This window comes from Gorilla gorilla, chromosome 12 (assembly GCF_029281585.2).
Source record: "Gorilla gorilla gorilla isolate KB3781 chromosome 12, NHGRI_mGorGor1-v2.1_pri, whole genome shotgun sequence".
NCBI lineage: Eukaryota > Metazoa > Chordata > Mammalia > Primates > Hominidae > Gorilla > Gorilla gorilla.
In genome coordinates this window covers 32,831,910-32,848,346 of record NC_073236.2, presented here as the reverse complement: position 1 = coordinate 32,848,346, position 16,437 = coordinate 32,831,910, and the positions used below count along the sequence as shown (strand labels likewise).

The window sequence follows — 16,437 nt, the reverse complement described above, 5'->3', positions numbered from 1 at the left end:
TCATATGACCATTTCTCTTTTGGGTTTCATTTCTCTAATATAATTCTTGTTTATAATTTGATGAAATATTGAGTTGTTCTGTTGGCTTACGCATGTTAAGTAAAGATTATAATTAGCTGTGTTAACACAGAAAGGAAATGGAAACTTTACATTTTTTAATTCCCTGGAGCTCTCATTTTCAAGAGACACCCATTTGCTAACTTTATTCAATAAATGTGGTTAAACTGACACATTTAAAATTTCTTTAAAAGCTGCATTTAAGTTAGGTTTTAGAAAATGCATGTTATTGCCTAATAACTGATGGTATACTTTGAAATGCTTTGTCTTACTCTACTTGATTGTAGTTAGTCTGTGGTTCATATCACTTTTTTTTTTTTTTGAGATGGTGTCTTGCTCTGTTGCCTAGGCTAGAGTGCAGTGGCATGATCTCAGCTCATTGCAACCTCTGCCTCCTGGGTTCAAGTGATTCTCCTGCCTCAGCCTCCCAAGTAGCTGGGACTACAGGTGTCTGCCACCACACCTGGCTAATTTTTGTATTTTTAGTAGAGATGGGATTTCACCATATTGGCCAGGCAGGTCTCAAACTCTTGACCTTGTTATCCACCCACCTCAGCCTCCCAAAGTGCTGGGATTACAGGGGTGAGCCTCTGTGCCCAGCCCATACCACTTTTAAAGTTTCTTTGCACCAACTTAACTCTTTCCACCCATAATCACAAGTGAATGACAGGCAACCAAAGACTTAACAACATATAGATATTTATTATTTAATAGAACCCCAAATAAATGCATTTTATGAATTAAATGAACAAAACACTGAAAGGTTCATTTCCATTTTTCTGTTAAAAGCTTTGTGCTTGGCCAGGTGTGGTGGCTCACGCCTGTAATCCCAGCATTTTGGGAGGCCGAGGCAGGCAGATCACCTGAGGACAGGAGTTTGATACCAGTCTGGCCAACATGATGAAACCCCGTCTCTACTAAAACCACAAAAATTAGCCAGGTGTGGTGGCAGGCACCTGTAATCCCACATGCAGCAACCCCATTACTATACTAGGGTTATACCTAAAGGAAAATATAAATCATTGTAACAAAAAGATGCATGCACATGTATGTTCATTGCAGCACTATTCACAATAGCAAAGACATGGAGTCAATCCAGGTGCACCCAAGGTAGATTGAAAATCCAAGGTAGATTGGAAAATTCCATATATACCAAATACTATGCAGCCATGAAAAAAACAAAATCGTGTCCTTTGCAGCAACATGGATACAGCTGGAATCCACTATCCTAAGGAAACTAACACAGAAACAGAAACCAAATATCTTGTTTGCTCTCGTATGTGGGAGCTACACATCAGGTGCCCATTGACATAAACATGGGAACAATAGACACCAGGAAATAAGAATGGGGAGGGACAGAGTGGGCCAGGGTTGAAAAACTGCTTCTTCGGTCCTATGCTCACTACCTGTGTGATGGGTTCAATTGTACTCCAAACCTCAGCATTCCTCAATATACTTTTGGAAGAAACTTACACAGGTACCACTTTAATTTAGAATACAAACTAGAAAAAAAAAAGAAAACTTTACTGTACATATTTTTTTCAGTAAGTAAAGAATATAAATTTCTTTTTAAGAAAAAATTTATTTAAGTAAAAAATGGATTAAACTTTTGTAAAGGACAGAGTTTTGCTAAGAATTTCAAAGCAATGCATTCATTCATTGCAAAATGTGACTTTAATTGTTTAACCTTTTTTTTTCTTTTTTTTGAGATGGAGTTTCGCTCTGTCACTAGGCTGGAGTGCCATGGCACGATCTCGGCTCACTGCAACCTCCACCTCCTGGGTTCAAGCCATTTTCCTGCCTCAGCCTCCCGAGTAGCTGGGACTAGAGGCATGCACCACCACACCCAGCTAATTTTTGTATTTTTAGTAGAGATAGGGTTTCATCATGTTGGCCAGGATGGTCTCGATCTCTTGACTTTGTGATCTGCCCACATTTGCCTCCCAAAGTGCTGGGACTACAGGCATGAGCTGCCGTGCCCGGCCATTGTTTAACCTTTGTACAAATAAAACACCACCTTTCTAAAATTATGTATATACAATAGACCAATATTATCTTTGTCAGATTACTCTAAACAGCATTACACAGATACATCCTCTATTATCTAAACTTAGAATAAGTAGAAATTTTACTTTACTTAATGTGGTTAATTTTCTATTTAAGCAAACTTTGTGTTATGTCTAGTCACTAAAAATACTAAGGGCCACATTTTGTAATATATTAATCTCATGATAATATTTCTTGTTTAACTTAAACATTATTATTATTATTTTTTACTTATTTTAGATGGAGCTGGACCGTGTAGAACAAATAATTACAGGAACAAAGAAAAGTATGTTGCCAAAATGTATTAATTAAATTTAGGTTTATTTTAGTAATAAAGTGTAAATAGCAAATGGCATTCCTTTTCATTGTTGGGTTAGTAGATACTATGTTCAGTATCTTTTTCTTACACACATCTAATGAAAGATGTGAAAACAAAAACTTTCACAGTGAAGAGTATACTTATGCATCGTTAATTCATCATGTTCCATAGCTTAAAAAATTCCCAAGAAGTGGATCCATCTCTTTTTTACCAGCTCTACAATTTCTTCACTTTTGCCATCCTCATGGAACTGTCAGCTAGCACACTGAAACGATTCTCCAAAAACAAAGGCATCAATTGGCTTACATCTGTTCTCAGGAAAAGTTCCAAAAATTTCACCATGAAATAAAAACACCCACATCAATGTAATTCTTGTCAGGTTACTCAGCCTTGTCTCTCACCACTTACTGCATTCTGCCCTTTGCTCTAGCACCAAAGTGGACAGAATAGAACTCTGCAGGGCTCTTTGTTACCTCAGGATCTTTGCCTTCGCCTCTTCCCTCTATCTGGCAAGATTTTCCTCATCCTTCAGTCATCAACCTATGTATCCCCTCCACCAGAAAGCCCATGATATTGACACAAAAGTGGGATAGACGTCCCTTCTGTATGTTCCAATAGTGCCCTGCTGTATACCTGTCATGGTATCTATGACTCTATATGGACATTACCTGCCTGTCTTTTAGGTTATAGCATATGACTATTGGGAGGTGGACCATGCCATCTTCATCTTGTAATTCCAGTGCTGGCTCTAGTACCTTAGCACGTGGCTGTTGAGTACATGAATGAAGAATGAAAAAGCTGTGATATTTAACCACAATTGGAATGAACGCCATGTGTAAATGATTTAATAGTAATTTTGTATTGTAATTGCACATACATATTTCTCATTCTTATTAACTCTGATAACGTTCTCAACTCCACATTTTAAACTTACACTTTGTTAACTGAAATGTTTTAGGTAAAGAACATAATCCTTTCTTTTTCTTTCCAGGTTTTGCTATTTTGGGCACTTGCTCCCGTCTACTTTCTTTTGTAGAATCCACTGGTAAGCCACATCTAATGAAGAGATTATTTAACCATAAAATCTTAAGGAAAAGTTGTATGATTTAAAAGATCATAAAACTTTATTACTGGGCTATTTACATGAAATTTTAATTGTTTCTCATGAAATATAAAACATCATAATCTTTACTAAAGTAGAATATTTTCATGTCATATATGGTGTATATTTATATGTTATTTTAAATGATGTTTTTAGCCTCCTTGAGTTTTAAGTGGATCTTGCAAATGAACACCAGTGTTATTGAGTTTGGCCTACTCAAATTGCCTGAATGTCAGCTGTTTAAACAGCCAAACAACCAAGTCTTCATTGATACTTTAGTAAAGCTCATCGAGGGCTTCTTTGCATTTTACAGTTTTTATTACCATATATAGTAGGAGACTTACAGAGTATCTGCCAGGTTTGTCCATACTAGTGTTATGGTTTTCTTCTTGTAGTTCAATCGTATTTTGTGTGGAGATACTTTGAAGCTCTGTAAATATCTGGTTACTCCTCAAAACCCACCTAGATTTAGCATTTCATGGATGACTTGTGTTTGAACAAGTATTACTGTGATGGTTGCCAGATGATTGTTTTTCTTATTTTCTTCTTTGTTCTACATGGAGAAATAAAAGCAATAAATAAAGGAGAAGGGAAAATCATGATTCTAGTGCTCCAGTTCCCCAAGATTAGGCCAGTGGTAGACATTTCAAGCTGACTTTATGTCTTTTTGAATTGTCCCCGTTACTCTGTCAGCGCTTTTTTACTTTCTGGCACAAGGTGTTCTAAACTAATGTTGTATTTTCTCTGTGGCAGCACCGAGGAAGCAGAGGTGAGCCCTTCCCATCATGCACTCACTAGTCCCCAACAGAAGAACCGCTGTTGCATCCACTGAGGTACCAAGAAACTAGCAAAGGGCCTTCTAGCTCTCTGGGGACAGCCCTCATGTGGTCCCTGGCTCAGCCTCAAGGGTTCTTGATTAGTCTCCCTGCAGTCTCTGTGCTGTGTCTCTAGATCGGGGCTCTTCAGGAAGGGCCCTGGGAGACCCAGCAGCACAGGATGTCTTGTCTGCGAAATGTCCCTCCCTTCCTCCCACTCTGACACTCAGGAATAGGGAAGATGGCATGTCCAGGCAGTGCCAGGCCACCTCATTGTCTCCTTTGAGATGGTCCCAGAGGGCCTTGCGGGGTGAGTGTGAAGCTGGGTACCTGGAGCCTGAGGCTGACTCCCTCCCTGTGTCTTGGAGGAGAGGCCTTGCGGCCCAAGAAAACCCCCTGGGCCTGACCCCTGGGCACACATGCAGGGAGGGAGGGTCTGTGGGCTGATGACAGCATTGTAATGAGACTTTGAACACAGCTGCTCAAGGGCCTTGTCAGTGGACCATGGTCAGAGATGACCTAGCCATCAGGACCTGGCCAGTTGGGACCTGATCAGCAGGGACCTGGTTAGCGGTGGCCGCCTCAGTGAAGGCCTCACCCAGTGGGTACCTTGTGACCTAGTCATTGGAAGCCTAGTCAGTGGGGACCTGGTCAGTGGTGCTCTTATAAGTGGGTCCTGATTGGTTGGAACATAAACAATAAAAAACTGGTCGGTGGGGTGTATTCAGTGTATTAGGGGTCTGGTCAGTGTGGGGCGTTAGTGGCTTGGAGCCTGGTCAGAGGGGGCTCAGTCAGCTGGGGACTGATCCATGGAGAATTATTCAATGGGGGTGAGGTGAGCAGCAACCTGGTAAATTGTGGTCTTGTCAGTGGGAACCCAGTCAGTGGGGACCAGGTCAGTGGGAAATTGGTCAGTGGGGTCTGGTCCATGAGGCCTACTAATGGGGGCCTGGTTAGGGAGACATGGTCCGTGGGGACTTGGTCAGTGGGGCCTGGTCAATGGGGGAGTGCTCATTAGGGGCCTCGTTGGGGCCACCTGGTCAGTAGGAACCTGGCCAGTTAGCCGATGTGTGACCTCAGGCAGGGGGTTTGTCTGTGGAGCCTCTTTGCCTCCATCTGTAGGGAAGGTGAGTCAGGGCACCCTGGAGGGTGCCTGGAAAGAGAACATGAGAAGATGTGTTGAATTCAGCACTGCTTGGCAGACCTCCAACTTTACACACGACCTGGGTTCCATCTAGAGAGGGTGCCAGCCCTCTCTGCTCTGCTCGGCGCCCCTCCTCTGTCTGCATCCCCAGGACCACCCTTGGTGGAGAGGGAAGAAATTGGGGAGCACCTGTGGGAGGCTCTAATCCTGGCCCTGGGCCCTGGTGGTGACAGTGATGAGGACCTGGGTGCACCTGTGAGTGGAGCAGCTAGGCCTGGCCAGAGAAGCAAGACAAACAAACACACCCATATGTACACACACACACGCATACACAAACACAATGCATGCACACATGTCAGTTCAGGGGATAGACGACACCGACTCTGGGCCCTCTTGACCCAAGCAGGCTCCCGTTGTGGTGGGTTGTGTCACCCCACAATGTCACTCTTGCTGAGTCCCCATCGCCTCTGTGTTGTGGAGCAGTTAGAGACACACAGCAGTCTCTGTGAGTGGCTCTGCATGAAGGATTGTTTTCTAGGTGAAAGGCACATCTCAACACAGCTGACTGATCGGACTCAGATGAGTGGGATCTGCTCTCTTCTCTTCCTCCTGGCTTGGGGACAGTCGCTATCAGGTGGGTGGTTTTGGTCTCTGGGCAGCTACTGAGGGTAATACCTGAGCACTCACTGGGTGCCTGTTCTGTGCTGACAGTCATCTCATTCATCCTTGCAGCAATTCCATTCTGCATCTCCTCTGGACACCCCCAGGACCACCAGGACAACCCCATCATGGCCCTGTCACCAGGCCCAGTCTGGCTCCGTGATAACCAAGATGCAGGTCCAGAGACAACCGCCCTACTTGGTTCCTGCATCTGACCCCCCTTGGTGGGTAGTGACCAGCACAACATGGAAGAAGCCAGGGCAGCATGCAGCCAGCTGCCCTGCAGCCCCAGATGGCACCTGGGCCTCGGGAAGTCATTCTCAAAGGGGAAGCTGGAAACTTTGATGTCCCTGGAGGGAAGGGTGAACTTGGCACCCGAACAACCCTGGCAGCCAGCAGCATCTTGTCATCCAACTTGTGGGACAGAGGCACCCTGCTGGGGAACGAGATCCATACCTAAAGGGTCCTGGCCCAGTTGGACCTCATCCTGGGCCCTGGGAGGGGAGGGGCACTATGGGCCCCCCAGCAGCAGTCAGCATTACCACCCTGGGGACTCAGCCTTCTGTGGCCCTGGCCAGAGTTAGAGTTTGGCCCAAGACAGGACAAGCTCACTCAGAGCAGGGTGTCAGTACCCAGGACCTGTGCATGCCAGGCAAGGCCAAGCTGGCTCAAAGAGCAACCAGCCACCTCTGCAAGGGTGTGCCTGGAGCAGATGGACCAGCCACCAGCCTCACCCACTCAAGGAATCAGGGGTGGCCAGGTTCCCACAGCCTGAGGGGCTGCCACTTGACAGCTGATGAAGTGGAGGCCTGAGGAAAAGCAGATGGCACTGGGGCCCTACCTCCAGGGCAGAATAACTGATTTACCCTGACTGGCAGCGAGTGAGGTTGGTGGCTGGTACACCTGCTCATGGCACACCCTTGCAGAGGTGGCTGGTTGCTCTTTGAGCCAGCTTGGCCTTGCCTGGCATGCACAGGCCTCAATGCAACCACTGTGCTGCAGATGGAGCCACATAGAGGAAATGAGCAGCAGGCTCAGGAGCAGGCTGTGCGCTGCCTTTGGGGCTCCAGTCCATGCATGAGGGCTCCTACAGCACTGTGGGCTTCTTGGGTGCCAAGAGGCAGACCGCAGGCCATCTTGAGAAGGACTCCATGTTCAAGTGCAGAAAGGGCCCAATCTGGTGGATGAACCACATGGCCAGCTTCTGGGTGCAGGCACAGTGCCACATCTTCCATCACTTCCTGATGTGCCACACCAGCACTGAAGAGACAGCCTGAAGACAGGGCAAGAGGAAGGCTGAGAAGGATGGGGTGGATGAGGTGGTGAATTCCAGCTTCTTCCTGACCCTGAGCCCACCCCCAAGGTGGCCCTCAACCTTTAAGAGTGGGAGAGCAAAATTGATGGCTTTGAGTGCTTCACCAAGAAGATGGACCACAGGGCACTCAGCTCAACTTCTCAGCCAATGAGTTGACATGCAAGCAGATTATGGTGACGGGCTTTAAGAAAGAGCATCAGAAGGTGGCCAGCTCTTCAGCCTCAGCCGGGTCTTGGAGCTGGACCAGGCCATCACTTCACCAGAGATGCCTTCAACACCGTCAGTGAGCTCTTTGCCAATCAGCCCAGCCAGGAACTGGACCCAGTCACCGGCCTGTTAGTGCTGTCTCTGGGACACCAGGTCATCATCCCGGACATCATCCACATACACAAAGAAGCTCTTACCAAAGTCATGGAGAGCAGGCAACATGTGGCAGAAGGGAAGACAGAGATGCAGAGGCTGATGACATCAGAATCACAGGAACAGGATTTCTTTGGACACTGTGGCTGAAATTCACCACTTCCATCCAATTCCAGTGAGAAACATGGACTCACACATGCAGCATTTCTTGCAACAAGAGATACTATTTTTTCAAAAGGTCACCCAGGAATTGATAGTGTTGAATGACTAGATACTCGATTGTGCACTGTTTCCAGTTCAAGGATGCTTTCTACAGCAGAATAATAACACTAGCAAAGAGATAGTGCCAGGTATTGGCGGTAGTACAAGGATGGCTTTGTTCTCAATTGAAACTCGGCTGAACATAGAATTGTGTAGGAAACAGTTAATATGGTGATAGAATAGAAACAGTAGCAAACATGACCTAAACCGTGCTATGAATTCCTACACTACCATTGTAACTTTTGGAAGAATGATACCACTTACTTTATTGCTTTTTGAAGTATGAATATTTTCGTGTATATGCTGTAGACCTCAAACCCTGTGAAGAGTCTCAAAGAAGCTGGCTGGATAAAGCCTGCTGTGGATGTCTTTATATTCAAAGATTGGTGATGCAATTTGAATATGTGTCCTCACCAAATCTCAAGTTGAATTGTATTTCCTAACGTTGAAGGTGGATCCTGGTCTAAGGTGATTGAATCCTGAAGGCAAATTTCTCATGAATGGTTTAGCACCATCCCCTTGCTACTGTCCTCACAATCATGAGTGACTTCTCATGAGACCTGGTCATTGAAAACTCTATGTCACCTCCCTACTCTGCATGTTTTCCTCTTGCCGTGTGAGACAACTCACTCTTTCTTTTGCCTTGCACAAAGATTGAAAGATTTCTGAGGCCTCCCAGAAGCAGAAGCCCTGTGCTTCCTGTCCACCCTGCAGAACCATGAGCCAATTAAACCTCTTTTTCATAATGAATCATACAGAAAATGGCAAATGAGGACTGGAGCATTGCTATAAAGATACCTGAAAATGTGGAAGCAGCTTTGGAACTAGGTAACGGACAGAGGTTGGAAGAGTTTGGAGGGCTCAGAAGAAGACAGATGAGAAGGTTTGGACCATCTTAGAGACTGTTTAAATGGTTGTGACCAAAATCCTGACAGAAGCATGGACAGTGAAGGCTAGGCTGAGGAGGTCTCAGATAGAAATAAGAAGCTTTCTGGAAAATGTCTTCCTTTTGGATATGGAAAGCTTACACAATGCCTGTACCACCACTGTACCTTAGAAGCAGTGATCTTGCATTTTATTTCAGAGGCTTATAGGCAAAAGAGGCTGCAGCCTTGACTCAGATGAGACTTTGGACTTTGTAACTTTGAGTTAATGCTGAAATGAGTTAAGACTCATGCTGGCAAGGCATGATTGTATTTTGCAATGTGAAAAGGACAAGAGATTTGTGGGGTCAGGGACAGAATAATATGGTTTGTTTCTATATCCCTATCAAAACCCATGTGGAATTATACTCCCTAACGTTAGAGGTGGGGCCTAGGTGGAAAAAGATTTAGTCATAAAATGGTGCAGGTAGATCCTCCACAAATGATAAAGCACCATCCCCTTGATGCTGTCCTCCTGATAGCGAGTGAGTTTTCATGTGATCTGGTTGTTTAACAGGCTGTGGAACCTCTTTCCTCACTCTGTCTTCCTCCTACTCCTGCCATAGGAGACAGCTCATTGTCCCTTGGCCTTCTGGTATAATTAGGAGGCTCCCTGACTCCTCCCAGAAACAAAAGACACTATGCTTCCTTCACAGCCTGCAGAACCCTGAGTCAATGAAACCTCTTTTATTTAGGATAATACAGAAAATTAGAACTGCAGAGAGGAGCTGTGAAATGTCTTCAAGGCCTTTTTCCATTTGTCTTGGCCATTAGCACAGGGCTTCTTTATATGCAAATTTCTGAAGTCTTCTTGAATGTGCCCCCTTAAATCGGGTTTTGTGTTATTACTACATAGCCAACCTGCTATAGAGATACCTGAAAAAGTAGAAGCAGGTTCAGAAGTGGATAACAAACAAAGATTGGGAGGGTTTGCAGGGATTGGAAAATGACAAAAAGATGAGGGCCTGGTGGGAGTGATTTAATCACGGATGGGAGGCGGGTGGGGTGGAAGGAAAAATAGGTGGGCAGGGTGGGGAGGAGTAGGCTGGCTGTAGGGTGGTGGAAGGGTGGGGTGTAGTGGGAGTGGGGAGTCACCTGCTGCAGAGGCACAGCCTCATGGACAACCTCTACTAGGGCAGTGCACCTGTGGCTTTGCAAGTTTTAGCCCCCACGGCTGCTCTCATGGACTGGGCTACTGTTGAGTGCCTGTAGCTTTTCCACAGTGGGGGTGCAAGCTGTTGGTGGGTCTATGAATCTGGCCCTGCCTCTGCAGCAGGCATCTGCCTGGAAACAGTGGGAGGTGGAGGTGGGGGTTGCGGGGGCAGATCCTTCACCAGTGGTTAAGCACCATCTTCTTGATGCTGACCTTGTGATACTGAGTTCTCATGAGATCTGGTTGTATAACAGCGTGGGCTCCTCTTTCCTCTCTCAGTCTTGCTTCTACTGCTGCCACATGAAGCATTTCCTTGCCCCTTGGCCTTCTGGTATGATTGGGAGGCTTCCTGAGTCCTCCCAGAAGCAGAAGCCACTATGCTTCCTTTACAGCCTGCAGAACCATAAGCCAATTACACCTCTTTCTTTATGATTGTACACAAAATTAGTGCTGTGAAGTGGAGCTATGAAATGCCTTCAAGGCCTTTTCCCCATTGTGTTGGTAACCAGTACTCAGCTGCTTTTCATGAAGATATCTGAAGCCTTTGTGAATTTTTCCCCTGAAAATGGACTTTTCTTCTTTTACCACATTACCAGGCTGTGACAAAGATATCTGAGAATGTAGAAGCAGGTTCAGAAGTGGGTAAAAAAGAGAGGTCAGGAGAGTTGGGAACGCTTAGAAGACAGCATGATGAGGAAAAATTTGGACCACTGAAAATAATTGTTAAATACTTGTGATCAGAAGGCTGACAGAAAGATGGACAGTGAAGGCCAGAATTAAAAGGTCTCAGATGAAAATGAGGAACATCTTGTGAACAGGAGCCAAGGTTACATTTGATTGGCCTTAGCCCTGGAGATCTCTGAAGCTGTGAACATGGGGGTAACAATTTAGGATGTATCTGGTGGAATGAGCATCTAGGCAGCATAGCTCAAGAGGTGTCCTCTCTACATCCAACAGCCTGTGTTCTTATGTGTGACCTAAGAAATTACCTCAAGTTGCAACTTCTATTTAAATGAGAAGTAGAGCTCAAAAATTTGAAAAATTTGCAGCCTAGCCAAGTGGTCAAAAAGGAAAGCTGATTTTCAGGGGGAAAATTCAAGAGCACTTAAAGTATTTGCATAAAAAAAGAGCCCAGTGCAAATAGCCAAGACTATGGGGAAAAGGCCTTGAAGGCATTTCAGAGAACTTTGCAGCAGCCCTTGCTGTCATAGGCCCTGGGGACGAGGAGAGAATTGTTTCCTGGGCCAGCTCCATGGCCTGGCTGCTGTGTGCATCCTCAGGACACTGCTGCCTGCATCCCTGCAGGTCCGGCTCCAGCCATGGCTGAAAGATGCACAGGTTCAGCTTGGGTCACTGCTTCAGAGGTGGCTCCAAGCGTTGATGGCTTCCACATAGTGTTAAGCCAGGAGGTGCACAGAGCAAGAGACTAGAGGCTTGGGAGCCTCTGTCTAGACTCCAGAGGATGTACAGAAAAGCCTGGGTGTCCAGGCAGAAGCCTTTCCAAGAGGCAGAGCCTCATGGGAAACCTTTACTAGGGCAGGAAAGAAGGGATGTATCAGGTTGAAGCCCTCACACAGGGAGGCACCATCCTTCAAACCCCAGATTCATAGACCCACCAACAGCTTGTCCCCTCAATGTGGGAAAGCTACAGACACTCAACACCAGCCCCGTCCATGAGGGCAGCTGCGGGGACTGATCACTGCAAACCCACAGGTGGAGATCTGCCCAAAGCCTTTGGAGCCCAGCCCTCACACTCCTGTGCCGTGGATGTGGGACAAGGATTCCAAAAGGATGACTTTGGAGCTGTAGGATTGAATGACTGGCCTACTGGGTTTTGGACGTTCATGTATCCTGTGAGTCCCATCGGTGTTTTGTTTTTGTTTCTGGCAATTTTTCTTTTGTTGGCTGGGAATGCTAACCCATTGCCTGTACAATCATTGTACCTTGGAAGTAGTTAACTTGCTTTATAATTCAGAGACTCATGGGTGGAAGGGACTGTATCCTTGTCTCAGATGAAACTTTGGGCTTTACACCTTTGAGTAAATGCTGGAATGAGTTAAGATTTGGGGACTGTAGGAGAGGCATCATTGTATTTTGCAATGTGAGAAAGACAGATTTGCAGGGGCAGGCACAGAATAATATGATCTGGCTCTGTGTCCCACTGAAGTGGAGTTGTAATGGGAAATGTTAAAGGTGGGGGGCGGGTGGAAGGTGATTTAATCATGGTGGAGAGTGGAGGTTGGAAGGTGGGGGTGGTGGGGCGAATTGGGGAAAATTATGGTGGGGTTGGGGGTGAAAGGTGGGTGGGGAGCAGATCCTTCACAAATGCTTAAACACTATCTCCTTAATACTGTCCTTGTGATAGTTCTCTTCATGATTTTGTGGCGGTGAGATTGAATGAATACTGTTCTGCTGGGTTTTGGATGTGCATTGGGCCTGTGGTCCCATTTGTGTTATTTTCTGGGAAATTTCTTCCCCTTGGATTAAGACAGCTTACCCAATACCTGTGTCATCATTGTACCTTTAAAGAAATGAACTCTGTTTTAACTTCAGAGACTCATAGGCATAAGAGACTGTAGCCTTGTCTCGGATGAGACTTTGAACTTTTTATATTTGAGTTAATGCTGGAATGAGTTAAGGATTTTGGAAACTCTTGAAAAGGCATGATTGTATTTTACCCTGTGAGAAAGACATGAGACTTGGAAGGGCCAAGTTTGGAATACTATGGTTTGGCTGTGTTTCCCTAGAAAAACTCATGTGGAAGTGTAATCCTGAATTTTGGAGGTGAAGCCTGGTGGGAGGTGATTTAATCCTGGATGGGAGGAGGGTGGGGGTGTAAGGAAAAAGGGGCGGGGAGGGTGGGGAGGAGTAGGCTGGCCATAGGGTGGTGGGTAGTAGGAAGGGGGAGTAGCCTGCTGCAGAGGCAGAGGCTCATGGAAAACCTCTACTAGGACAGTGCCCCTGTGGCTTTGCAGGCTTTAGCCCCGTGGGTGCTCTCATGGGCTGGGCTGTTGTTTAGTGCCTGTACCTTTTCCATACTGAGAGTATGAGCTGTTGTTGGGTCTATGAATCTGGGGTCTGGAGGATGGTGGCCTCCTGCATAGGGGCTCCAAGCCCATATTTTCCTTCTGCACTGCCCTAGTAGAGGTTTTCCAAGAGGCTCTGCCTCTGCAGCAGGCTTCTGCCTGGCAACAGTGGGGTGTGGAAGTGTGTTGGGGGGTGGATCTTTCACCAATAGTTAAGCACCATCTTCTTGATGCTGACCTTGTGATACTGAGTTCTCATGAGATCTGGTTGTATAACAGGCTGTGACACCTCTTTCCTCTCTCTGTCTTGCTCCTACTCTGGCCATATGCAACATTTTATTGCTGCTTGTCCTTCTGGTATAATTGAGAGGCTTCCTGAGTCCTCCCAGAAGCAGAAGTTACTATGCTTTCTTTACAGCCTACTGCAGAACTATAAGCCAATTAAACCCCTTTTTGTTATGATCTTACAGAAAATTAGTACTGCGAATTGAAGCTATGAAATGTCTTCAATGACTTTTCCCCATCACATTGGCTATTAATACTGGTCATCCTTTTAATGCAAATATCTGAAGCCTTCTTGAAGTTTGCCCCTGAAAATGGACTATTTTTCCTTCTACATTGCCAGGCTGTGACAAAGATAGCTGAAAATATAGAAGCAGGTTCAGAAGTGGCTAACAGCCAGAGGTCGGAGAGTTTGGAGGACTTGGAAGAAGACAGGAAGATGAAGGAAAGTTTGGACCATTGTAGAGACTTGTTAAATACTTGTGATTAAAATGCTGACAGAAGGAGGGACAGTGAAGGCCAGGCTTATGAGGTCTCAGATGAAAATGAGGAACTTACTGGGAACAGGAGCCAAGGTTACTTTTGTTTTACTGTAACAAAGAACATGGCTGCAGGGTGACCTTGCCCTGGAGATCTGTGAAACTTTAAACTTGAGGTTGATGATTCAGGGTGTATCTGGTGGAATGAACATCTAGGCAGCAAATCTCAAGACGTGCCCTCTCTGTGTTAAACAGCCTGTGTCTTTATGTGTGACCGAGGAAATGACCTCAAGTTGCAACTTATATTTAAATGACAAGCAGAGCTCAAAAGTTTGGAACATTTGCAGCCTGGCCAAGTGGTCAAAACAAAAGCTGATTTTCAGAGGGAAAATTCATGACGGCTTTAAAAATTTGCATAAAATGAAGGCCAGTGCTAATAGCCAAGCAATGGGGGAGAAAGCCTTGGAGGCATTTCAGAGATGTTTGCAGTAGCCCTTGCTGTCACAGGCCCTGGGACCTAGGAGAAAAGAATGGTTTCCTGGGCCATCCCCATGGCTCTGCTGCCGTGTGCAGCCTGAGGATACTGCTGCCTGCATCCTTGCAACTCCAGCTCCAGCCTTGTCTCAAAGACACACAGGTACAGCTTGGGACACCGCTTCAGAAGGTGCAAGCTATAAGCCTTGGTGGCTTCCACACAGTGTTAAGCAGTGGGTGCACAGAGCACTAGTTCAGAGGCTTGAGATCCTCCATATATATTTTGGAAGATATATGAAAGTGCCTGGGTGTCCAGACAGAAGGCTGCCAAAAAGGCAAGAGCCTCATGGGAAACGTCTACTAGGGCAGTGCGGAAGGAAAATATGGGGTTGGAGCCCTCACACTGGAGGCCACCATCATGAAGACCCCAGATTCATAGACCCACCAAGAGCTTTGCACCCTCCACGGGTTAAAAACCCCAGGCACTCAACACCAGCACAGCCCATGAGCGCAGCTGCACAGGCTGAACACTGCAAAGCCACAGGTGAGCTGCCCAAGGCCTTGGGAGCCCAGCCCTCACGCCCTTGTGCCCTGGATGTGGGACAAGGATTAAAAAAGGATGACTTTTGAGCTGTGGGTTTGAATAACTGTCCTGCTGGGTTTTGGACTTTTCATGGAGCCTGTAAGTCCCATTTATGTTTTGTTCTCTCAGGCAAAAATCTTCCTTTTGGCTGGGAACTCTTAATGCCTGGACAATCATTGTACCTTGAAAGTAGTTAACTTGTTTGTATTTCAGAGGCTCAGGGGCAGAAGAGACTGCCTTTTCTCAGATGAGACTTTGGGCTTTGGACATTTGAGTAAATGCTGGAATGAGTTAAGACCTTGTGGGACTGTAGGTAAGGCATCATTGTATTTTGCAAAGTGAGAAGTACATGAGATTGGGGGAGGCAGGGACAGAATAAGATTTGGCTTTGTGTCCCTACAGAAACTCATTTGGAATTGTAATTGGAAATGTTAAAAGTGGGGCCAGGTGGAAGGTGATTTAATCATGGAGGGCAGTGGGGGTTGGAAGGTGGGGATTGGGGAGGATGGGGGGATTATGGTGGGGGATTATGAGGGGTGAAAGGTGGGTGTTGGGGAGGATCCCTCACAAATGGTTAAACACCATCTCCTTAATGCTTTCCTCATGATGGTGAGTTCTCGTGATGATTCTGGAGCTGTAAGATTGAATAGATACTGTCCTGCTTGGTTTTGGACTTGTACTGGGCCTGTGATCCCATTTGTGTTACTTTCCTGACAAATATCTTCCCTTTGGATTGAGAAAATTTACCCAATGCCTGTACCATCATCGTACCTTGAAAAAAAGAACTCCCTTTTAAATTCAGGGACTCATAGGCAAAAGGGACTGTAGACTTTTCTCACATGAGATGTTGAACCTTTTACATTTGTGTTAATGGTGGAATGAGTTAAGGCTTTTGGCAACTTTTGAAAAGGCAAGATTGTATTTTACTCGCTGAGAAGGATATGATATTCGGGGGATCAGGGTCAGAATAATATGGTTTGGCTGTGTGTCTCTACCAAAACACATGGGAAATTGTAATTCCAAATGTTGCAGGTGTGGCCTGGTGGGAGGTGATTTATTCCTGTACTTGAGAGGGGTGGAGTTGGAAGTAAACAGAAGTGGGTAAGGTCGGAAGAGTAGGTTGGCTGTAGGGTGGTGTGAGGGTGGTAGGTAGTAGGAAGGGGGAGTAGCCTGCTACAGAGGCAGAGGCTCATGGAAAACCTCTACTAGGGCAGTGCACCTGTGGCTTTGCAGGCTTTAGCCCCCATGGCTGCTCTCATGGACTGGGCTGGTGTTGAGTGCCTGTAGCTTTTCCATACTGAGGGTGGGAGCTTTTGGTGGGTCTATGACTCTAGGGTCTGGAGGATGGTGGTATCCCGCATGGGGGCTCCAAACCCATATTTTCCTTCTGCACTGCCCTAGTAGAGGTTTTCCAAGAGGCTCTGCCTCTGCAGCAGGC

The 16,437-nt window shown here is 46.1% G+C and overlaps 1 protein-coding gene across 2 annotated transcripts in view; it reads left to right on the top strand.

The window, feature by feature from the left end:
• LOC115933254 (ankyrin repeat domain-containing protein 18A) overlaps nt 1–7,046 on the top strand; it is a 145,086-nt gene extending 138,040 nt beyond the window's left edge. The window contains exons 18-22 of one of the 2 annotated variants that reach the window (XM_055378618.2): nt 2,344–2,389; nt 3,414–3,467; nt 4,278–4,357; nt 6,022–6,117; nt 6,216–7,046. In XM_055378618.2, the coding sequence (XP_055234593.2) occupies nt 2,344–2,389; nt 3,414–3,467; nt 4,278–4,297 (120 nt within the window). In that variant the 3' untranslated portion in view covers nt 4,298–4,357; nt 6,022–6,117; nt 6,216–7,046. Of the gene's footprint in view, nt 1–2,343; nt 2,390–3,413; nt 3,533–4,277; nt 4,358–6,021; nt 6,118–6,215 lie in introns of those variants that run through there. The other variant, XM_055378612.2, reaches the window with a different exon arrangement.
• Nucleotides 7,047–16,437: the final 9,391 nt, after the last annotated feature.